Source organism: Eschrichtius robustus, chromosome 8 (genome assembly GCF_028021215.1).
Source record: "Eschrichtius robustus isolate mEscRob2 chromosome 8, mEscRob2.pri, whole genome shotgun sequence".
NCBI lineage: Eukaryota > Metazoa > Chordata > Mammalia > Artiodactyla > Eschrichtiidae > Eschrichtius > Eschrichtius robustus.
The window spans coordinates 117874204-117898687 of record NC_090831.1 but is presented as its reverse complement, the minus strand read 5'-3'; the positions used below and the strand labels follow the sequence as shown (position 1 = coordinate 117898687).

General features: G+C 39.6%; 1 protein-coding gene across 1 annotated transcript in view; it reads right to left on the bottom strand.

Moving 5' to 3' along the window:
* The window catches only part of MGAM2 (maltase-glucoamylase 2 (putative)), a 75993-nt gene that overhangs the window by 37751 nt on the left and 13758 nt on the right, over positions 1–24484 (bottom strand). The window contains 19 exon segments of the mRNA XM_068549828.1: positions 826–992; positions 2887–2940; positions 3920–4008; positions 4764–4884; positions 5107–5167; positions 6102–6186; positions 6332–6363; positions 6365–6490; positions 8499–8615; positions 9159–9330; positions 14183–14300; positions 17126–17153; positions 17155–17211; positions 18077–18190; positions 20421–20519; positions 20612–20663; positions 20665–20741; positions 22888–23013; positions 24246–24358. Coding sequence (XP_068405929.1) covers positions 826–992; positions 2887–2940; positions 3920–4008; positions 4764–4884; positions 5107–5167; positions 6102–6186; positions 6332–6363; positions 6365–6490; positions 8499–8615; positions 9159–9330; positions 14183–14300; positions 17126–17153; positions 17155–17211; positions 18077–18190; positions 20421–20519; positions 20612–20663; positions 20665–20741; positions 22888–23013; positions 24246–24358 — 1808 coding nt within the window.

Here is a 24484-nt window from a genome sequence, read left to right as displayed (position 1 = left end):
CAACTCTTAGAATGACTTTTCTGGATTGGCCAAAGAACTTCTTACCAAAGAAGGTAACAGACAGAAAGTCAGACGTACAGTCAGAGAGAGCTGAAGGCACATGTGCACACACAGGTGACAGTTTCTACACGGATGGGGAACTTCAGCCCCAGGCAAAATCCAGACCTTCACTGCATTCCACTCAGCAGCAGGATAAGGTGTGAGAAATGACAGCTCCTTTCGTGCTTAACATTGTGAAAAGGCTTTCAGTCTAAACTCTCAATAGAAGCAAAGGCTGTAAGAAGCCATTTCACTCTCCTCAGAATCTTTGCCCTTCTCTCTTGCCTCTTCTGTTATTATTTCTTAATGAGGGTATATAGAACTGATTTCTATATGGTTATCTGTTGTATTTATTAAATTGAGTTTCCTGTTCTACTTAACGAGAGCAATGAATAGAACATGTATTTTCCTTTCTCTAAAAACAAGCATCACTTAATTAGCTTTTTTAAACCTTTGATCAATTAATTTTTCTTGTTAAGGACTAATAGAAAATAAAATCCTTATTGAAGTCGGGGCAATAGATACACTCTCTGTTTAACATATTTACATAGAGTCTCTAAGATTAATATTTCACTTGCATTAATGAGAGCCACTGTAATTAGATCTAGAACTACTCTAGTTAGAACCAAGTAAACTGTGCTTACATCGCAGTGCTGGAGCTTTTTGCTGGAGCAAGCCAGTTGTCTCCGTGACCGCCCAAAGTCAACAGAGCAAGGGCAAGCTGGCTGTCAGAAGCTCAGGCCACCGCTGCCGGCAAGGGCAACACAGGACGGAACAATATCCCACCTTTGTTGAATGAGTGTAGACAACATTTGAAATGGAGGTGGCAGCATTATTAAGGAAGACAGTAAAATTAGTAGGTTCCTTGTCCATTCCCAAGATTATGATACCTGTAAATGTGAGGTTGTCAGGGTCCATATAATTATTATTTATAATCTTTGCCTGTACACGGTCTGGGGGAAAAAAAGTCAGTTTAGAGACCAGGTATATCACATTCTAATTGTGCCCAAATACCACTCTGTATCTTTCTTCCTGAGATCCTAAGAGATCCTTTACCTCTGAGGTTCTAAATGGTGCCAGGAGATGGTCCCCAGGGAATTTTTCAAGCGCGACTCTTAACAGTCTTTTTGTACTCTTTTAGTAATATTATGTGCTTGCTTTGGTTTACTGGTTATTTATTGGTTCTATTACTCAAAATATGTTCCTGACATCATGGAATTTTCAAGCAGACAAGATGGGTACTCACAAAGCAAACAAAAAGACACAAATACACACAGAGACCCATGGGCACACAAAGGTATAGACATACACATACACACAAAACAGTGCCCAAATAATTTTTTTTTCTTTTTACAATAATGATGATAGCTAAAATTTATGAATGCTTAACTGTGTGCCAGGTACTGTGCTAAGCATTTTACATGTGTTATCTCATTCAATTCTCACAGCAAACTATGAGGTTGAGGCTGTAATGATCCCCACTCTTCAGATGAGGAAACTGAAGCCCAGATAAGTTAGATAACTTATTCAGGGAACCACAGTTCAAAAGTGACAAAGTTGAGCTATGACAAAGAAGGTAGAACTGAAGACTGAAGAAAAAAAGGGACGCTTTGATGTTTAAAAAGATTAGGCCTCCCACAAATATATGCCCAACTGATTTTTTGCAAAAGCAATGCAATGGAGAAAGGACAGACTTTTCAACAGATGGTGCTGCAGCCACTGGACATCCATAGGCAAAACATGAAATTCAACCTAAACCTCAAATCCTATATAAAAATTAACTCAAAACTGGGAGTTTCCTGGCTGTCCAGTGGTTAGGACTTGGCACTTTCATTGTCATGGCCCGGGTTCAATCCGAGGTCGGGGAACTAAGATCCCGCAAGCCACGCAGCCAAAAAAAAAAAAAAAAAAAAAGTTTTTTAATTAAAAACATTAACTCAAAATAGATAATAAACTTAAATGTAAAAGTAAGACTATAAAAATTTTAGGAAAAAAATAGGAGAAAATATTGAAGACCTATAAAGAGTTCTTATACTAGACACCAAAAAGAATGATCCATAAATGGAAAAAATGATAAACTAGACCCATCAAAATTAAAAACTTTTGCTCTGTGAAAGACTGTGTTAACTGGATGAAAAGAGCAGCCTACAGACTGAAAAAAATATTCACAAGCCATATATCCAAGAAGGGACTGGTTTCTAAAATATATAGAGAACTTTCAAAACTCTCAAATATAAGCCAAACAATCCAATTAGAAAATGGGCAAAAGAACTGGATAGACATTTTACTTAAAAGAATATACAGCTGGCAAATGAAAAGGTACATGAAAAGATGGTCAACATCATTAAACACCAGAGAAATACAAATTGAAACCACATGAGATATTGCTACACCTTTATCAGAATGGCTAATTTTTTTTTTTTAATGTGACAACATCAAATGCTGGTTTTGATGCAGAGAAACTGGGTGACTCTGGAAAGGAAGGCCATGATGGAAGAACCTCAGAAAGGTACTGCACACCTCATCACCCCTGACCCACACGTCCTACACACTCGCAACCCCTCAAATAAGGACATATCTTGGAAGCCCAGACTCAGCATATAAAACTCAAAGGCAATAATTTATTTTTCCAGAAAAAAACAAGTTCTTCACCAAACTCATACTGACTTTCTATAGGCTTATGTATCTAACACAGATTTAAAAACTCGTTTTAACGTTAATCCTTTCTGGGACCATGGCAACGAGGCACTGCCCTTAGTCCACAAGACCAAGCATCTACGGCAAACCCAAAACTCAAAAAGCAGTCACAGAAAAGAACATGCACTGTGGGTTCCTCAGAAGCAGTACTTACAGAGGTGACAGAAAAATCATACAGAATATAATTCTTTTTAGTTACAGCATCTAAAAGAGAAAGATGGAAGAGGGTTGGTTGCTACAGGAAGCAGAGCAGCTGGGCGTGTTCTTCTCTTCCCTGGGAATGTCTCTGCCACCTAGTTCTGCTCACCCAAGTTCTACCTGTTTTTGCCAATCTCCACAGAGGTTCCCTGGACCACTTCAACCCCCAGCAACTGCTCCCTCCTCTAAACCCCATGGCACTTGTAGTACCATTTTGTCGGCATTTAAAATACTTTGACTTGCATTTGTAATCATCCACATGCCCTCTATCTTGCTGGACCAGGACTTGCTCAGGGCAATGTTTATGTCTTATTCATCTTTATATGCCCTGCACACAGCACAATAATAAATAGCCAATAAATATGAATAAATGCTAATTCTATATAGGGCAGGATTTTTATATAATGAGACCAGAGGCTTATGTGAGGTATTTATATGGAAATCTCACAGTGGAAAAACACACTAAACAAATTAGATACTTGCCCTTCAATAGCCACCAAGGCAGTACTTTACAAATCTATTAATAAAATGTGTTATTCAACCGCTGAAGCCCAAGAGCCTGGAGCCCGTGCTCCACAATAAGAGAGGCCACCGTGGTGGGAGGCCCGCGCACCACAACGAAGAGTGGCCCCCGCTCGCCGCAACTGGGGAGGGCCTGCGTGCAGCAACAGAGACCCAACGCAGCCAAAAATTAAATAAATAAATAAATTTATAATAAACGTGTTATTTGGCATTAATAATGACACCCAGAGAAAAGAATAAACTAAATCCAATAATGTCTTGCTTTGGTAGAGTCAATAGCATAGAAGTTGCTCATTTGAGGTCTATTTTAATGCATGTGCTTGGCTAACGGGACTTTAAGAATAAATTGATTCTAAGCTACAGAAACGAGCATCGGTGATAATAGGGTTAGTGCCATACTGGGCAGCCTGCAAAGACTAATTTTCACTGAGAAGCACAGTGATGGTACCGTAAGGAAGTCTACCTTTAGAGACACCATCAACCCAGTACAGCTCTCCTTTTGCTTCTCTCTTATAGTCCAAGGCAATGATGAGTCCCATGGTATTCTTCCAACTGTAAAAGAGCAATTCTCAGTTTCAGAGAATGAAGAAGGGATAGAAAGAACGATGTTAAACCAGTTCCCTTCATGCCACAGGGACAGACAGTATTAGAGTCAATCCCAGATACTGAGTAGATACTGACTCTGTCTGAAAACACAGAAGCAGGGTGTGGGTGACCGCAGAGGTTAGTAGTGAATGAGCGTGAGAAGACCAGTAGAAGGCGGTAGTCCCTGCTGAAAACTGGGTTTGTGATAATACTAACAACTAGCACTTACTGGGTGCTTACCAAGTGGAAAACACTCTTCTATGTGTCCTATATACATTAAATCATTTCTATATTTCATTTGACCCTCTTAATAACTCTAAAACTTTCTGGCTCTTGACCTTGAACCTATGTTGACTTTCATATGGTAATTAATGCTTATCTCCTGTTTAACTTGCATTCTCTCATTCCTAAAGGAATCTACTTGAGAACAATTTCTGACCCCAGGGGAATCCTCACAAGTGATTATTTTGACTCTTTTTCTAATCTGATGCAATCTAAAAGTGAAAGACAATGGGAATGTAAAGGAACCAAGGCTACATTTATCCCTTGCTTAATGAAGACTAAGATGCCAATTTGGGGCCGACCTTGAAAGGAAGTGAAGATTACTGACTGGAGATGTTTTCCCTTAGTTTATCCAATTTTAGTCCCTATTTGCCTCTCCCATAACACCCTGCCCCTTAGAGCACCGGAGCAGTCACCCCTCAGAAGGGTGAGGAGCTCACCTGGTCTCTGCGGTTGTGTTTGGTTGCTGGGTGGGAAAGATGTAGCCCCCTCACAGGTGAAGTCCTATCCTATCACCTGGCAGTAGCATCTCCACAAATTGTTTCCTCCATTCTATGGCTACTCCTTAACCAACAAAAGGAAAAAAGATCAGATAATATGTTGCTTGGGCTAGGAGTGACCTTGGAAATTATCAAGTTCAGTTGCTTCATTTTAAAGGGAAGTACCCACAAGCAACTAAATTTAAAACCTAGTACTATTATCCTACCCCGAGCTCCCAGGACTGCTGCCTTAGAATTGCTCTCTGCTAGAGGCAGGTCTCTGAGCCAAGCAGGGCTGCCTCACTCACCGTGTCACAGTCGTACCAGATGGCGGCCGGTATATGTGCTTTTGTGTGGTCCACACCCTAGGGAAACAACAATAATGAGCAACACTGGCACACCCCTTTACAATTTACACAACACCTTCCCACGTGGTGGCATGTGCTCATCTCATCGATCCTGAGAGATAGTTGGGATCATCCCATCCTACAAGTAAAACACAGATACTCAGAAAAATTGGGCAGATTACCCAAAGCAGACCTGTTCCTAGAAATGAAGTTTGTTTTGCTTGGAGGCTCCTGAGAGAAGCAGAGGAAGTTCACTCCCTGAGTTACCTGTGTAATCTGACAGATGGGAGGAGAATGAAGCAGCTAGGCCCCCAGGAGAGCCTTGCAGGGGGACCGCTTGCTAGTTAGCAGGACCTGCCATGAGACGTTGGGGCTGAACCGTCAGCTCCAAGGGCCTGTGACGTGAGTCCCTGGGCCATCTCTCATGTTTATAAATGGATCCGCATAATCCTGACCCCGCCCTACTCTTCCCCACTCACCCCTGCCCCAAGTCACACTTAGGAAGGGTAGGTGTGGTCCTTTATACCGGGACTCCAGAGTAGCACCCTCCCCTTGCCCAGCACCTCTCTCTCCCGCCACTCTCCTCTCCCCACCTCTTCTCTTTCTCCACCCCAACTTTAGGAGCATATCCCCTCTGGTCAAAGGGAAGCACAGACAGATGGCCAGCCCAAACTCAGAGGCATTCAAAGTCCCCATCAATACCATGGCCACGTGCTTAAGGAAACAAGCTTTAAGGTAATTTTGCAAAATGGGGATTGTTTTGCTTGGCAAACAGTGAGATCAAGAATTACTATTTTTCAAATTTCCAAACTTTCACGATCTCTCTCTCTCTCTCTCTCATTTATACTCATATTTAAACGCAGCCACAGATACTCAGTACCCAGCTTATTCAGCTATAGAACCAGGAGAACAAGTGTGAGCGTTCACCCCATTGTTTAGATTATAAACACACTTTGTATAAAACAGGCGTGATGAGGAGTCCAGGCCCCCAGAGGAACTGCTCGTGCACCTCCAAGGTAGCTGGGTCCTGGTAGAACCTGGAAAACAGAGAAGGCAGGTGAAGTCCCAATACAGGACAGCAGCACATTGTATGGCAACAGGGTCCTAACTAACCTTGTTGCTACTAACAAGGTAAGTGAAATTATGGTCTGAAAGGGATTCTTTGCAGGTCAGGAAGCTTACTCATGGACGAGGGGCCTTGCTACGGTCTCCCCCCAGGGTATGAGCTCGGTAGAAAAGGGTGTAGAGATAGGGTAGCAGGGTGTAGCGGATGTTCAGACAGTGTCTGGAGGAATTCAACAGCATATAGTTGTTTTCACTAAAGTCAGCAGGATCCTGGTCCTAGAAGGAAATGTAAGCAATTACTAAATATTTCCATCAAATTTTTAAAGTTCCCTTATGATAAGAAGCTTTCTCAGATGACAGTAGTCATATTTTCCAATTTGGAGGATGTCAAAGCATTTCCAGAACTGAAAGGATCTTGGTTCTGCTCTTTCATTTTACAGATGAAAAAAATAGTATCAAAGATTACATGACTTTCCCAATGTAAAACTGCAAGCAAGTGGCAGAGTTTAAATTTGACACATCTGCCAGTCTATGACAGCCTCAGGGTGAAAAAGAAGCCCACAGAAGTTGCCACGGAGATAAAGGGGCTATAGTGGGCCCTGCTCCCTCTAGAGCTCCTCCAATTTATGTTATTTATTAAGGTTTCTGATAATACTTCATTTGGCATATAACACAATAAAGTTGTAATACTACGGAAAAAGAATTTGAAACCCATTGCCTTAAGCCGCATTGCCTACCACCATGATCTGCAATCCATCTCTCCCTTTCCTTACACTTTTAGAAATTTGCAATTTTAAAATTTATGCCTAGTTTTGTCTGTAATGTTTTCACCATCAAAATATGTTTTATTTTCTCTATTCCAAAGACAGTGACCTCTATTTGTTCTTCAATATACCATGTGCAAAAAAATTCATGAGGGCAGTTTTTAGCAGATTTTGTCAAAGAGCAAAGAAAGAACGCTTTAGATGGGAGATCTAATTTTCTTAGGCCCCAGAAACAGAAATTTCCCATTAATGATGGGCATTCATTATGTTCATTTTCATTGTAATTGGAAAGATGTAAAAGAAACCTTACTCACTCCTGGTATTACCATAAACATCTCCTTAAGAGGGCCTTCGACTAAATGTCCATCGACAGAGGAACAGGTAAAGAAGATGTGGTACATATATACAATGGAATATTACTCAGCCATAAAATAGAATGAAATAATGCCATTTGCAGCAACATGGATGGACCTAGAGATTGTCACACAGAGTGAAGTAAGTCAGACAGAGAAAGACATATATCATATGATATCACTTATATGTGGAATCTAAAAAAATGGTACCAATGAACTTATTTACAAAACAGAAATAGAGTCACAGATGTAGACAACAATCTTATGATTACCAGGGCGGGGGGAAAGGGGGGAAGGGATAAATTGGGAGGTGGGATTGACATATACACACTACTATATATAAAATAGATAACTAATAAGGACCTACTATATAGCACAGGGAACTCTACTCAATACTCTCTAATGACCTATATGGGAAAATAATCTAAAAAGAGTGGATATATGTATAACTGATTCATTTTACTGTACAGCAGAAACTAACACAATATTGTAAATCAACTATACTCCAATGGAAAAAAAAGAATTTAGGGGGAAAGGAGACTCACACTACTAGGTGAAATGTCAATTTTACAGTCTTTCTGGAAAACAGTCTAGCGACATCTAATTAAATTTAATATACTTTTAAAAAAAAAGAAGGACTGTGAAACTACAGCTATATACTTGCCCATCAAAACTATGGCTTTATATAGGATAAAAGCATGATGAGTCATGAGAAGCAGTGGGGGTGATTTCCCAAACCATTCATAGAAAGAGAATGTGTAACAAGGTGAAAAAAACGTTCAGGTCACTGGCCTGTCCCTCCCTAAATCCTTCCTCCCTGCTCTCCCTTATCTTGGAGGTGCTTCCCTTGTATTAACCGAAGTAAAACACCAGTGGACTCCATTTTCTCATCTTATGTAAGGTGATAACAGAAGCGATAGCAGTACCATAGACACTTTAACAACAACCTTTGTTGGTGAGTTTTCAACAATGGAACCATTCAGTTATATACATTCCATTCCCCATATACCCTCATCCCGATACCCTGCTTTTGAAGCCTATCACCCAAGATTTATCTATTCTGCTCCTGTACTTAGGGCCACCCTGTAGGATTTTCTTCAATCCCTCTTTGAGTACAAGTAGATCATACAATCCAAGAAGTTTCCATCACTTCTCTTGGGACCTTACCCTGAACCCAGGCCCATTGTGATTCCTCGAGAGTGGATAAAATGCTCCAAGCTGCATCCACCTTCTGCAGAGTTCCTCTGTGACATTTTCTGTATAACCACAGATGTTGGCACCTACCTGGAGAATTAGCACACACACAAGCACAGTGGTCAGTGAGAGAGGAGAGAGCATTGACTGTGTACCTATATGATAAGGAAAAAGAGCATCTCTTATTCCCATCCTTCCATGTTTAAGGAAGTCCCAGGCTTTCAGGGAAAGCCTTCAGCCAAATGGGAGAAGGAAGCAAGTATGCATCAGGAATCTACTGACAAGAGGAAGACTGATTGTTGTATTAAGGGCTCTTCCTCAATATTCAGCGTCCACTTTCAAACTTTGGTATTTACAGATGTTCTGCTGATGAGATTTTTCTGTGATAGTAACACATTTTACTCATGGTGTCTCCTTCCTAACTTCAGAGAGTCCATGAATGACAATCCAATGATATAGTTTTACCATCCGACCTTCAGGAGGCAGCTCACACGACACATAAAAATTAGTTTTTCCAATACATATCACAGTGAAATATATGCTCCTTGGTTTTCAGACACCCTCAAAGACTGGTAATGAAAACAATGTCAAAGGACAAAGGGTGAAAGCTCCTTGGTTGAGAATGAAACTCACCATGGGGATGCCGAATAGGATGAACTCCAGGATACCGGGGATGGACCATCAGAGATCATCCCGTCGGGCCGCACTGTCCCCCAGCCAATGAGCAGCATATTTGCCAGATCCAGCAAAAGTAGAACGGGATAAGATGAATTTTCTTTTCTTGGGGAAGATATTCTCCATGGCCCTGAAAAGGAATACAGTCAAGGGAGCTGTGAATGTCTAGGACTCACCTATACCCAGGGCAGTAATGGGCTTTCCAACCAAACTCAGAAGGAACACCAAAGTATCATGAATCAGCTAAGCAAACAAGTTTAGCATTTTTAAGAGCTTCTTTCCCGCTTCTGGATAAAGTTTCAGATCTCACATGACAGTACAAACCTCTACAGTCCTTCCCCCCAAGGAATTTCTCTAGACCCCTGTCCTCTTGATTATCTTTTCTCTATCTTGTTGGATCTGGTTGTGCTCTGCTCTTTGGGTCAAAAATACCCTGGAACCATGTTTTGGGTTCTCGGCCCGACCTTCTCCCTCTAGACAGAGTTTTCCCAGTGTCCCTTGGTTCCATGCATTGCTGCTCATCAATAATCCTGTTCAGCACAACACCAGCTCAGGAATCTGTACCCGCTGCTTGCCCAAGAAGAGAGTTTGTACACCAGCTGGGCTCCAGGCACCTGGGTTCCTCTGAAGCTTCAGAGCTTATTATTAGCAATCCCCAATATTAGAAAATTGTAATCTATGCAAAAACATCAATAATATTAATTGAAATGAGAATGACAAATGAAATGTCAAATGAAATGACAAGTGAAATGTCAAGGATGACATACGACACCCTTTATCATGTTAAAAACAACTAAAATATAGAATATTTTCATTGTATTACATATAAAATATTACATATGAAATAAAACTCTACTGAAAAGAAAGCAAAGGAACTAAAAACAGAATTCAGAAAGATAATTGCTTCAGGATGCGGGGATGGGGTGGGATAACATAATAGTTAGATGTAGGCTACGTTCTTTTCTTATTCTGCACACTCTTTTACATTGATACTTTACTAAAAGGCCTCTGCCACCCTTCTCCTTCCACACTAAACAGTTCACATCTTCCTTTAGATTCCAAAATTGAACAATAATACAACTACAAGATAGTAACACTTGAGCCACAATTACAGCTAGCTCTCTGCAAGCAAGCTCTTCTATCCTTCCTTTCAATACATGGTCTGAGAAAAGGGTACCACCAGGCACCAGGTAATTCCTCACAGACACTAGCCCAACCACCAATGCTTCCCTGCTTCATATTCCTAAGGATTTTATGGAGAGTCTATAAATGCAGAGTGACTTATAATGACAAAAGGGAGAAAATTCTGAATTGGAAGCCTGGTTTATGAAAGAGAAGTGTTCCATTCTGACAATTTAATGACCAAAAAATGGGGGATTGGAGGAGAGGACCTACTCTTCAGCTCTCATCCTCACCTCTCCTTTGGTATAGACTGGCAGATACTTTGCCTTTATTACTGCTGGCTAGAGGGTTTACTGCATTCTGCAATCATCAGTCATGAAAGAAACACATTTAGCTTATAGTGTGAAACTGAAACAGGGGTGAAGTTATCTGCGGTTACAGTTTACTTAGAGGCGGGCCATTATGGTAACACAGATGAGATAACTGTTTTTTCCAGCTCAGAGATAAAACCTTATTCAGAGATCCTTAAATTTTTCTTTTCCATCCCTCAGGTTTGACCTATTTATGGTCAGGTTCTGATTTCTGAGAGGATCTGGCCTTCTGCTTTCAGCCTAGGCGGAGGTGAATTTCATCCTTTGGGTAGATCAGTAACTTCTGTCCCCAAACTGGACTTCCAGCTAAGGTGGAGTCAAATATTCATCAGATCTAAGACTTTAGTTCTCCTGATGCCCAGATCCCACTGAATGAAAGACTTACCTGTTTTTTAGCGAACTTTGCCTCCCGCCCAAAGGCCAAGTTATGGTTATTTCCACTGTTCTCTGGGAATTTAGGCCATTCTGCCTGACCCAGGGAAGTAAGAAGGGTACCTACTACTTTCTCAGTCATAGTTACCTTTTAACTATTAACCATAGCTAGTAGAATGTATTAATCAGTCCCATCGTGATGTTATAGCACTTTGCTACATGGAGACACTAGCAATAAAGCAATTTAAACTCTCTTTCCCTCTTCCTGCCCTTCCTTACTTTTCCTTTCTGCCCTGGCCATTTATCCACTCTCCCTCTTACCTTCCATTCTTAGACAGACGCATCTAAGGGTCCAGATAGATCAGAACAGGAAGGGACCATAGAAAACATTAATTCAAGTCTCTCATTTGAAAAAATGAGGAAACTGAGTCTTATTCATTTACTTTAATTCCCAGGAAAGGTAGAGTGAGAGAGAAAGAAGCCAGAAAAGACAAGACAGAAAATCAGAAGCATGTGTCCTTCTTCTTGAAGCTTTTCTTTCATTGAAATAAAAACCTTTGCATTTACTAGACAAGGATTCTCTCTCATCTGGATCATCCAGCATTAATACAAAGTCATGAGGGCAAAAACGGTGCTGGAAATCAAAATTGGCACAGCCTCTGCCTCTAGAATTAGGTCCCCTGGGGGCCCAGCCTGCCCTTCTTCTCTTTCTCAGGCCAGGCATTTACTCAACAAGCATGTGTTTAGTTCACACACTACGGATACAGGAGCAACTTTGCCCTCAAGAAATTGACAGTCCAGCAAGAAAAAAAATGAATACCTCAAAATTATAAGATTTTGGCATATTAAGCATATTGCAATATTAAGAAGGGCAGCACAAGAAGAGAGGAGACAGTGTTTTTCTAGCATTAATATCTGAGATGAGGTTTTATTATTTTTTTTAATTTTTAATTAATTTATTTTTTAATGATTGCATGAGGCTTTAAAGATAAGTGTAGGTTTGCAAAATGGACAGGGCAGGGAAGGCCATCCCATGCAGAAAGCACAGCACGTGCAAAGACATGGAAGAAGGAAAGAGCATTTGATTTGGGAACAATAAGCAGTTACATATTACCAGAGCATAAAATACGAGGAGTGGCAAAGATGAAAGAAAGAGTCGAAGAAGGGGTTCGGTTATAAAGTATCTTACAGGTTTTGCTAAGGTGATTGGATTTTATTGTATAGAAAATACCAAGCCACAAATAATTTTACGTTCGGGAGTGAAATGAACAGACCGTGATTCAGAAAGATCACTTTGGCAGTAATATAGACAAGTGTTTTTTAAACTTTAACATACATTCAATACACCTGGTGATCTTGTTAAAATGCAGATTCTGATTTCCAAGGTCTAGGCTGAGGCCCGAGATGCTGCATTTCTAATATATTTCCAGGTGATGCTAATGTTGCTGGTCTTTGGACCACACCTTGAGTAGCAAGAATAGAGGGTAGATTAGTGGGAGATAAAGCTGAAGTCAGGAAAGGGAGAGTAGTCAGGGGAGTAGTGTAGTGCTTTATGTGAGTGGTGATGATGACCTTAACTAAGAAGTGTTTGGGGGTGGGGGGAAGAAAGGCGATGGTTATAGGAATGTTTTAGAATCAAAAGGATCAAAGACCGATTGCATGTGAGGGTGTGAGAGAAAGAAAGAACTCAAGGATGACACCAAGTTTCTCCCTTGGGAGTCTGGGTGATGGGGATGGTGTTGCTACCAGCCAAGATAGGGAATTTAACAGCTTCAAAAATGATTAGCCAGAGTGTGGCAGCTGGGCAGAAACAGGTGACAGAGTAAGGTGAATGGTATCGGAAGTACTTAGAGAAGGTCAGAACGTAGTTTTGGATATCTGGGTCCGAAAATCAGGGAGAGCTCTAAGGTAGAATTATAGATTTAATAAATAAAAAATCAGAATAAATTACAGTAAAAACCAGGAGAAGAAGCCTGACCCCTAAGACTTATCAATAGTGAGAGAGTAGATGAAAAAGATTCAGATCTAGAGGTTGAGAATGGGCAGCTGGGAAGAGAGCAGGGGTGCCAGGAGGGAGTGATGGCTTGAGAACCAAAGGAGTCAAGTTTCAACAGAGTGCTCAGGATTCAGGGAAGTCAGGTACTAAAAGGGCTGAGAAATGTCCAATAAGCACATCAAACCTCCCTGCCCGATCCCCACCATGGAGTTCTCGAAACACCAAAGCAAAAGGAAAGAAACAGAGAAAGACTAAGACACTCTTTCCTAAGCCACTGGAAGATTCCCAACAATTCTTCAGATACTTTAGTTTCCTTGTCTGCTTTGCAAATCTAAAATTAGAGCCTGCTTAGCCCTGAATTTCTTGGTCTCTTAGGTATAATGATTGTACTTTACCACCTTCCAAGGAAGGAACTTGGTGGAGGGAGTTTGCGGGGAGCTATTCCTCAATTTACAATGTCATCAGCAAAAAATCCACCTGGCAAGGTACGAAAAGGACTGAAGGGAACATCTGTCTCTTTGTTAGACTTTCCTATTGAGTGGTGCCGCTGGTGGTGGTGGTGTGCATGTGCTCTGGGGCAGAGGGGAGAACTGAAGGGAGACTGGAGCAGGCAGCGTGTAGGGAGTGGGGGAGGGAAGCCGGGAGGGTGTGGTGTAGCATTGCCAGATAAATACAGCCCACTCAGGTAAACTTGAATTTCATCTAAACAATAACTCATTTTTAGTATAAATAAGTCTAGCGCAAATTTAACGGGGTGGCCTGTATTTTTATTGGCTAAATCAGGCAACCCTACTGTGATGACCCTAGTACGTTCAGTAATAGGACCCAAGCAAGGACTGATGTCCACCTGGGGCCTCTAAATACCTTGTATGTTACTGCCTATGAGTATCCTTGAAACAATGAAGTCCCTGAGTCACAAGCCAATCAAAAATAATCCTGCACAGAAACCAAGGGGTTATATGAGAAAATCTCTTAAGTAGCCTGTAAGATCTGAGTTTCTATATCCCTATAAGCACAAAAAATATTTGAAAAATACACTTAAGAAAGACAAGAAAGACAACAGAAACCCTTCACCACCCACCTCCCCAAATCTGGAATTAGGAGGAAAACCAAGTGCTTACGAGTCTGTGGCTCTTGCCGTGGTGTAGCCATACAAGCTGTGGACATCATAGTGAAAGTCCCCTTGAAACCCTGTGTCCATGCAGAGGGTTCTCGCCAAAAGCAAGCCGTCCAGAACGCCTGTGGGAAATACCCATCCAAGAGGCACATCCCTATCAACCAACTTTAACAAAATGACTACCTAATCGTGTGCTTCCTGGTTACGTAACTTCCCCGCCAGTCTTCACCTGAAAAAATACTTTCCAGATTTTAAATATCCTAAATGCTACTTCCTATCTGGGGCCTACCCTGAGATAGATCTTTCAAATTAATTTGCATTTCCGTGCGCTCACAAAGAATGCTGCTAAGTGGGGGCAAGTGAGGAAACCTGTTCAGAGGAATGGTTAATCTGAGATTAAATATCAACAAAGCACCTGCATTTATCTACATGCATTTAGTCGAGAAAAATTGAGAACAGATATGAGGGCAGGGAACATTTGCACTCATATTATAGGCATTCACACTCCAGTAGACTTGTTTTCTTAAAATGAGATAAGACATTTGAGTGGTTTCATGAATAAGAATTCAGATCCTGCCTCTAGAAATCACTACTATTACTGTATTTTCCCTTTCTCATGTCTAAAATGCTCAACATTTTCTGCCTTGTGATCTGCAATTGCCTTTTTTTCTTTTTCTTTTTTTATTAATTTTTTTGTTGAAGTATAGTTGATTTATAAGGTTGTGTTAGTTTCTGGTGTAGAGCAAAGTGATTCAGTTATACATACATATATTCTTTTTCATATTCCTTTCCATTATGGTTTATTACAAGACATTGAATATAGTTCCCTGTGCTATACAGTAGGACCTTGTTGTTTATCTATTTTATACATAGCAGTTTGTATCTGCTAATCCTAAACTCCTAATTTATGCAATCGCTTCTTTTCCCTTATCCTTGAAGACCAATGACTGGGGGCCTTCCTTCGTGAAGTCTTGCCTGCACATAGGACCTCAGTATAAGGCACAACTCCAGGGAGTGGTGGAACCAGCAAACACTGAGGGTGAGTTTTTCCCACCAGCCCAAGAGAATCAGGGTTTGGAGTCAGAAACTAAGTTGAATCATAAAACATAAAGAAAATTCTGTTTCTGGCACAGTTCAGATGGTGGAATGAGATTCACAACTACTTCAATTATAAGAAAGGACATTAAAATTTGCCCAGGGTCAAAGTTAATCTATCCAAATCTTTATCACGCTAATGTATACTGTCTAATCCTGAAAATGTGAGAAGCAGACCAGCTATGAGGCAAACCTCCTGGTTATTAATATGTAGGTAGACAAAATGCTGGCAGGTAGAGAATGGGGTACTCAACAGAAGTAGGCAGGAGGTGATGGGATTGCAGTTTTCTATTGTGAAAAAAACCCTCAGTTTTGGTTAAGAAGAAGATTAAGAGATTAAAAGAGAAAAATGATAAACTGATCCACAGTGGAAAAAAATTGGGGGAACATAGAGTGGACAGAGAAAGATAAAAGAATAAGCAGGGGAAGCAAACAGAAGATTTTGCAAAAAGTTAAATAGTTTAAAGTCAAGATTCCACCTGAAAAAGTTCTCCACTCCTGCAGTGACCAAAAGGGGCTAAAGAAAGAGCTGCACCTTGGTCCCAGGATGCACATGAAGTGGACAAACCAGAATAAACTGGCAGAAATTGGCCAGATGCTCACCAAGCCTGTGTTCTCTTCCTGGGAGTATAGTTCACACTTCCGCTTGAAATTAAGCTGAGACTATGGTATTGGATTCTGGCCAAAGGGATGTGAGCATATTAAATACACCTCACTTCCTGGCGTGTCCACAAGACTCCCTCTACCCTCTCTTTCACCTGGAAAGCTGGAAACAAAGAACTCCAAGATGGGGAAACAGGCTATGGAAGTAAGTAGATCCCTGAGTCACTGCTTGGATGAGAGCCACATATCCCACACTGGAGTATTATATGAGTAAAGTAAACTTGTATTGTGTTTACCCACTGAGATATTGGGGTTCATTTGTTTCCAGATTCCAGCATAATCTATTCTATACTATTTCTCTCTCTCTCTCTCTCTCTCTCTCTCTCTCTCACACACACACACACACACACACACACACACTCATTCTTTCAAAATCAGAGATTGGAAAACTGACTTTGATTAGAAATGGCCCTTAAAAATAGGAGGACTTGGGGGCTTCCCTGGTGGCTCAGTGGTTGAGAGTCCGCCTGCCGGTGCAGGGGACACGGGTTCGAGCCCTGGTCTGGGGGGATCCCACACGCCGCGGAGCAACTGGGCCCGTGAGCCACAATTGCTGAGCCTGCGCGTCTGGAGCCTGTGCTCCGCAGCAGGAGAGGCCGCGATGGTGAGAGGCCCGCGCGCCGCGGTGAGGAGTGGCCCCCGCTTGCCACGGCTGGGGAGGGCCCTCGCACAGAGGCGAAGACCCAGCACAGCCATAAATAAATAAATTAAAAAAATTAAAAAAAAAAAAAAAAAAAATAGGAGGACTTAAAAGAAATCACTCATGCTTTAAACTGTTGCTAATGAGCTAAAGAAAAAAAGAAAGAAAAAAGTTAACAAAATTAAAGATTTACTGCTAGTCTGTACCTTAATATATTCTGATATTCTCTGATTATAAAGTTTAACATTGAACCACTTGTATGAGGGGTTTGGAGACGGTGAAAAGGTTGGAAGAATGTAAAACTCTACAGCCATGGGAGGTATGGCTTCCACCACGTGCTTGCCCTTGGATTATGGCAGCAAAAAGGTAATCAGAGACCAAACAGTGGAGCAAGGTCTCTAGCAGAGGAGTGGTCAGGGTGGCCAGGGTGTTTGGAGGGGGAGTCCCTCGAACTGAGAAGTAGAATTGCTCTTGGCCACACTGAGTGCTACCAAGGTTGTTTTAAACATGCCTCATGCCTACATCATTAGGGAAGAGGTGAAAACTTACGAGGAATGAAAGGAGGAAAGTTCAAGTTGGTTTATTTCACACTCATGATGAGAATTTTGGAAAAAGCTAGGTACTTCATCCATTTCCTACAGAGACACAAAATACACAAAATGGAAAATGTTACTGATATACAGTTAGCTATTGAGTAACGTTTACCGAACTAGAAGCCCCAAATTTCCTTGACCTCCGTTTCATCTTTTCGGTTAGATTGTATTTAAGGTGCTTTCCAACTCTAAATGGTATCAGGCACATTTTACCTTTTATATTTTGACTTCAATCAGTTAATTAAGAAATACCATTCCAAAGGCTAATTCTTACCTTATAAATATTGTGATTTTATTATTGCTGTTATTTGCTTCAGTATTCTTATAAAAAACATAAGATAGGGTAATATTTCTATTTTATAATTTCCTCTCTCTTTTATTCCGCTCAGTGTGGGGCAAGAAGAAGATATATTTGAGATTGTATCTATTTCTCTAAAGTAGATTAAAAATAGGTGATGCCTAATTTTACTGAAAAACAGAGTTAATTTTTTAAATTTGAAAGAAATATACCCACAAGCTATCCCTACCTAAAAAATAAGTCTCATTAAATTATTCTCTAATGATTAACTTTAAATTTTGATGAGTCAGTGTGACAAATAATAACAATTATAACTTCTAACACAACAATATTTTTAAGTTAAAATGTAGTTAATAAAGGAAAAAGCTGAAGCCATGAGAAAACAAAGGACTTTCTCAAAAAGAAATAACCAGTTAGTGGCACATCCAGAATTAAAATTCAGAGTTTTGAGGAGCCTAATTTGTTGCATATAAATTCAGCATTAAGTAAAAGGATTTTAAATACCACTATGTCAAGCAAACTATTTTATTACAGATCAGGGTCAAAGTTCATCTCACAACTTGGAATATGTATTTCTACGAGAAGTTTGATCCTGAAATAACAATTTACAATCCACACTCCATCAAATTCCAGAGCTTTATAAAATTCACTGAACTGCTCTCTCCACCACTCAGTACAAACTGGATTAGTGAAATCAGGAAAAACTGTCCATCCAGGATACCCCTAGAGAACAAAGAAGGCTGTGGCAATTAGTCTGTTTGACGGTTTACTTATGGATTTACTGCTGGCTACCATTTCTTCTACTAGAAGCCCCATGCATCTTATCATTTAAGAATCAAAATTTGTGACTCTCTTCCAAAAACTAAATAGTAAAATAGATGCAAGGAACCAAAGAAAGAAAAAAGGAAAGGAAAAACAACTGATTAAATAGATAAGAATGTCTTTTCCTATTTAAAAAAATGTAAAATTTCATTATGTCAGGCCAATTGGGAGAAGAACTCATTAAAATACTGGAAATCTAACTACACAACCTTCTGGAAGAGAATGATTGAATTTGTTTAATGTGCTGTCAATTAAAGGTCATCTGAAACCCACTTTGAATAATTATGTTTATAAATAATATGTTGGTTTTGGCATATAAACGATCTACCCTATCTTCTCTTCCTATCTATTCCTATCAAAGTGTAGCTTTTAACATGTTGCACAAATAGGACAAAGATATAGCTATAGCCAAATTATTGTAAATTCTGAATTGATGGGATACCAGCTTTTGTGTATATTTTCTTGCTCATTTTCCCAGAAAACTTATAGGTTGTCACTTAGAGACAACTTTACACTCAAGTAACATAATGTATATATAATTTATATATATATGTGTGTGTATATATATGTGTGTGTATATATATATATATATATATATATATATATATATATATATATATATATATATATATATATATATGCAGAGACCTCTTAAACCTCAAGATGAGAGCTTAAAGTTCCCCCTTTAAGTGGATTGAACTCCTGGTCCTTTGTTTTAGGTGATGGGACACCAAATAATAATTAGAGGTAATTTGAGACTTCAGGGAACGAGCTTGTGGCAAAGTCACCTGCAGCAACATTCTATTCAGAGCAGGGTGAGCAAACTTTATTCTAACCGAATGCCTTTAAAATGAACCCCAAATACCTCCACTACAACTATCTCTGCCAACATCTTAGCTCAAATGACTCGTGTTATTTATTGGCCAGTGGAAGTAACTAGAATTATATGAAAATTCCTAATTATATACCACTCAAATATAAGTACTACTGGAACAACTCACAGGGCTGGCTAATCTACCTTTTAGATAACCAAAATAAAGTTTCTGTGACCACGTCCTCTGATTTTGTACTTATACATGAATATCAGTCTACCTGCTATTTTAGAAATTCAATTGAGACAGAGTTCACTTCCGGCAATACAGTAAAAGCAAAGAATTGGTTTGGAGAAGGAAGGAAACTTCTCTATTGCTTCATGAAAAGTTAGAATCAATGAAAAAGAAAGTAAATAGAATCCAGTGTTGTAAACAACAAAGTCAATGATAGGTATTAAGTGAGCAGTTAAGCAAGAGGGCATGGATAACCCTGAAGAGACAGTTTAGCAAAGTAAACAGCTCAGGAGCAACAAGAATTACAGTCACATAAACTTTTAGATTAAGTACCAGTGTTAGCAAATCCCACATAATCCAATCATCTAGGGCTGACCCCATCCACAATTGATATAGAAGTTTGCCTACGTGATTTAAAATACTCTCAAAAGCTCAGCTGCCCTGAAAATAGGCCCCGAGGCAGCCTACTCCAGTGCTTGAAACTGCAACCTTGGAATAAAGACTAAGCTCTATCCAAAAGTCTCCTGTAAATTAAAAATATATTAGCTGAAATAGGTTTCACATGAGCCTAAGAGGATCTTACTATACTATCATAGCTGAATTTATTGTCTTGGAAAAGAGATAGAAATCGGGAGGCAGGAGGACCTTAAGAATAAATGAATTTTCTTCTAATAATATATTTCTTCTCAATTATCTGTAGTATTAGAGGGTCAGAGTCTAGCTTTTTAGGGACTAGATCTTAATTTTTCCCACCACAGAAAAGAAATGTTAACATGTGACATGATAGAGGTGCTAACTGTCCCTACGATAGCTATCCTTTCGCAATATATAAATGGATCAAATCAACATGTTGTATACTTTAAATTTACACAACGTTATGTATCAAATATATTTCAATTAAAAAAATAAATCCTTCAGAATTTTAATCATTCCACTATTACATCTACTGGCCTAAAAATAATAATAAAACTCTAAAGTCATGAAAACAGTAATGATACTGTAGCTTGCCTTCTACCCATCTTCATACCAAAAATACAAACTCCCTAAAATTATTGAAATTTACTCTGATTTTCTTGACAAATTACCTGTCCAACGACAAAGGCTTTGTCCCCCAAGATCCACACTCTGCTTTTACTTCCATTCACATAAGGCTGGTAGTCAATGTTATTTAAGATGCCAGGATTCTAATAAATGAATATAATAATAAATACTGTTTTGTAACCTTTTTCCACTTTGAAAGGAAAAACTAGGCAACAGAATAAGTGTTTGAACATACCATAATAATTACGTATTTCAGTCCATATTTATGTAACTCGTTGGCAAAATCTGAGACCATGGAAAGCCACTCCATCAATAGTGAAATCCTTCTTTCCATCCATGTAGTCTATGTCAGAGGACTGGACATCCTGAAAGATAGTGCTGGCCAGTTAGAACTGAAAAGTAAGACCATGCTGATAGAAAATATTATAGTTCTGGTCCTTGATCATGAAAACTGAAGCCATATTTCTTAATGATCCTGGAACTTCCCAGACTTGGCTACCCTCTAGGAGTAAAGAAACACTTTTTGAAAGATGCTGGCACTCTTAGGTTGCAGGTTTACCTTTTCATCCTGATAGAGGCGTGTTATAAGGTATTGGGAAGAACTTGAGGTAGGGACTGGATCTTGTTCATTCTTATAACTTGAGAGCTTGGATGCTTGACACGAAACAGGTGCTCTTTAAATGTGTGTGTGGATGAGTATATTAGTAATATTATAACCATGTTCTAACTTGGAACCTAAACATCAAGCTAGAATAGATCATAAGAGGAGAAAAATGGTCTTCTTGCCCTATAAAACTGCTCGTAATTAATAAAGATAAATAACAAAAGCATAGAGCTTTAATTAACCAAACTCTCATGCATGCATATGTTTTGTGTTTGCATACCAGCCTGTGAGGAGCAGGTGTTATTCTTAATGAGAAGATTGAAGTGTGAAGGGGTTAAGTGACATTTCCCAAGGTCACGTGCATGGGTGGATGGGGGTGGGCTGGGGCTTTGGCAATAGGCTCTTGGATTCCAGATGCTCTTGTTTTCCAATCTACCACATACTCCAAAGACATATGAAAGTTTTCTAAGTAAGTGTTCCTCATATAGGCATGCATTCGAAGGCTCTAGCCTACAGGCCTGAAGGAAAACGTGGCTCTAGAGCGCTGCCAATGCAGCATCATCTGTTGTAATACTGGGCCGGCATTTAGGACCCAGGTGTCCTCCACAGCCCCATGGTGGGAAAGATTCGATCCGTGGAAGGAAAGCTCATTTGTTTCTGAATCAGCAACACCTCAAAAAAGCCCTTCCCATCAGAAGCACGAGGACAGATTGAAACCAGCACTACATGTAGTCAAAAGAACTGCTTTTGAACCCTGGTCCTGCCACTTAGCTGGCTGCAGTGACCTTAGAAAAGTTATTAACCATGCAGTGTCTCCATTTCCTCACCTACAAAATACCAATAAATGGGGGTTAACCACAAATGTGAAAGCACTTTGTAAAATAACAAAGATATGACAAGATTTGATCTGATTCCTCTTGGAATTGGGTTTTTACAAATAGCAGATATGGGCAAAGTAAAATGAAACACATGAGCAGTTTCCCCTTAACACCAGGACAACGCAGTGGGCATGTTTTCTCACAGGAACAATTCATCCTGCCTGCCCTCATTGCTACTCTGAGAAGGGACTGAAAAATTCTGAGATCAGGCCAAAGTCATTTCCACCCATACAGTCTTCCTTCAGATGCCAAACAAATCTGTGCCTGCAGCACACTTCCAAAGATCTAGCTCAAAATAAGTTGCTTTGATAATTTCCTTAACCACGTTATGCAACTCCTGAAGAACCTTATCAAACACTGTATGCTTAAAATTATCTATTTGTTAGGGGACATTGAACATCATAAATACTTTACAACCATAGAGCTTTCAGAATCAGGGTTGGCTAGATCCGGAGGAGTATACAAGGTCACTATGAGAAACTCACTTACTGTAAGTCATTATTATAATCAGCAGCTCTTAGTAATCATAGCATCCCAGGTGTTGCTTTCTCTTATAAATTAACAGCTAACTTTGACAGAGTTCATCCTCTATGCTATATGCTTTCCATGCATAGTATAAGGCGTTCTTCACTATTAGCCCACCAAAGTGAGTCTTACATTCTCATTTATAAAGGAGGAAACTAAGACACAGAGGTATTAATTAATCAGCCCAATATTGCAGAAAGCCAGCAAGAGCAAAGCTAAAATTCAAAACCATGTTCTTCTGCCCTTAAATTGTGCTCTTCCCATGATGAGATAGGTAATTTACCATGCAAATTTCTGACAGTAGGTGTGCCTGCCTATCTATCTATCTATCTATCTATCTATCTATCTATCTATCTATCTATCTATCTATCTATCTATCTGTCTATCCATCTATCCATCCACCTATCCATCTATCTGTATTTTTTCCTAATAAATTAAATTAGATGCAAAAAATAAAAGATAAGAAATGGTGTCTTATACATGATAAGAGAAGCTTCAACTTACATATGGGATCTCAGCTTCACGATTTCGGTTTACAACTTTTTTCAATCCGTCAATGCCAGCATAATTCCTGCGACTAAGCTGGAACCCAAGATTCCAGCAGGGAGGCAAGAATGGTCGTCCAACAAGCTGAAAAGAGAAAGAAGTGTCTAAGTATTTAGAACACACACTGTAGCACCATGTCTGACACAGGAAACACTGCCTCCACTTCATTTTCTATGAAGTACTCAGATCTAAAAATGTCGGAGCCAAGAGTAATCTCCTAGGGTAATTGGCAGAATTCTACAACTCACATCTTTCTTTAATAACTACCTAAACATATTCCTGACAACTGCAATATCAGAAAATAATGGGATTTACAGAAAATGCTTGAATAACAGTATCAAGCATTGGGGGAGGGAAAGAGGTAACATTCATTCACTCAGTAAATCTTTCCTAAGCGTTGCCGATGTGGCAAGGGCAAGCATGCTTTATGCAAGCGTGATTCCTGCTTTCCCATCAGTGCCTAACATAATTTCAGACAGTGGTATGTGCTAAGCATAAACGAATCAGAGCTGATAGGATTAAGAGTGGAATGGGTGAAGAAATACTGGACTATGTTTAAAATCCAAGTCTACAAGTTGCTCAAGCCAACATTCTGAGAAGATTCCAGATAGAGCCCCGTCTTACATGTTCCCTAAGAGTCACTGCCCTGTCCTCTCTCATGCCTCTAAATCCCCATACAATGCATGTGCATCTCATTAATAGCATTTATTATAAGGCATTTCCTATTATAATTATTTCAGGCTATGTCATATTTCTCCTATGTGATTATAAATTCACTTGTAACTGGAATCACATTTCCTACGTTTTATTGTGTCATCTTGAACAAATCATTTCATCTCTCTGTACCTGATTGTTTTCATCTGTAAAGTAGGAAATTTAGGCTAAATGGTGTCTAAAATTCCTTCCTGCCCTGCAGTTTGAATCAAAAAATAAATAGCACAGTCCCTTTTACATAGTTTCTTTTCACTAAATTTTTATTTGTTGAATGAATTGAATAAAGTTTGCTGATTCGTGGCCTTAGATCTTATCTTTGGAATATCTGATCATACAGAGATGGACTATCAGTTCCTTGAACACAGGATGGATGGCATCTAACTTATTTTTGCATTTCTCAAGCCTTGCACAGTGCCTCTTCAGCGTGCAGAAGGCACTCAACAAATGTGCATCAAAATAAACATACAGCTAATGAAAGATTCACAATCCCAGCATTTGGAATCTATAGTTTACTCATAAATTTTATTTTTCTCTTGTTAATTTATAATGAGTACATGAAATAACAGCAATAAATAATGATTATCTAAACAGAAAGCTCATACCTCCAGGTGTTCCTGAACGACTTGTTCTGGAGTATTTCCCAAGAATACGTAGAAGTCAAGGATGCCCCCAATCGTGCGGTAAGTGATAGCAGGAGCGGGCTGAAGGGTGACCTCTGAAAGGATTAAGACTTGTTAGAACGTCATAGTTGGAAATGTCCTCGTCTCTGAAATACGAATACCTGAGTTATCCAAAACAGGCTCAGTCTCATTTTTAAAGAGATGAAAATCACACATGTTCC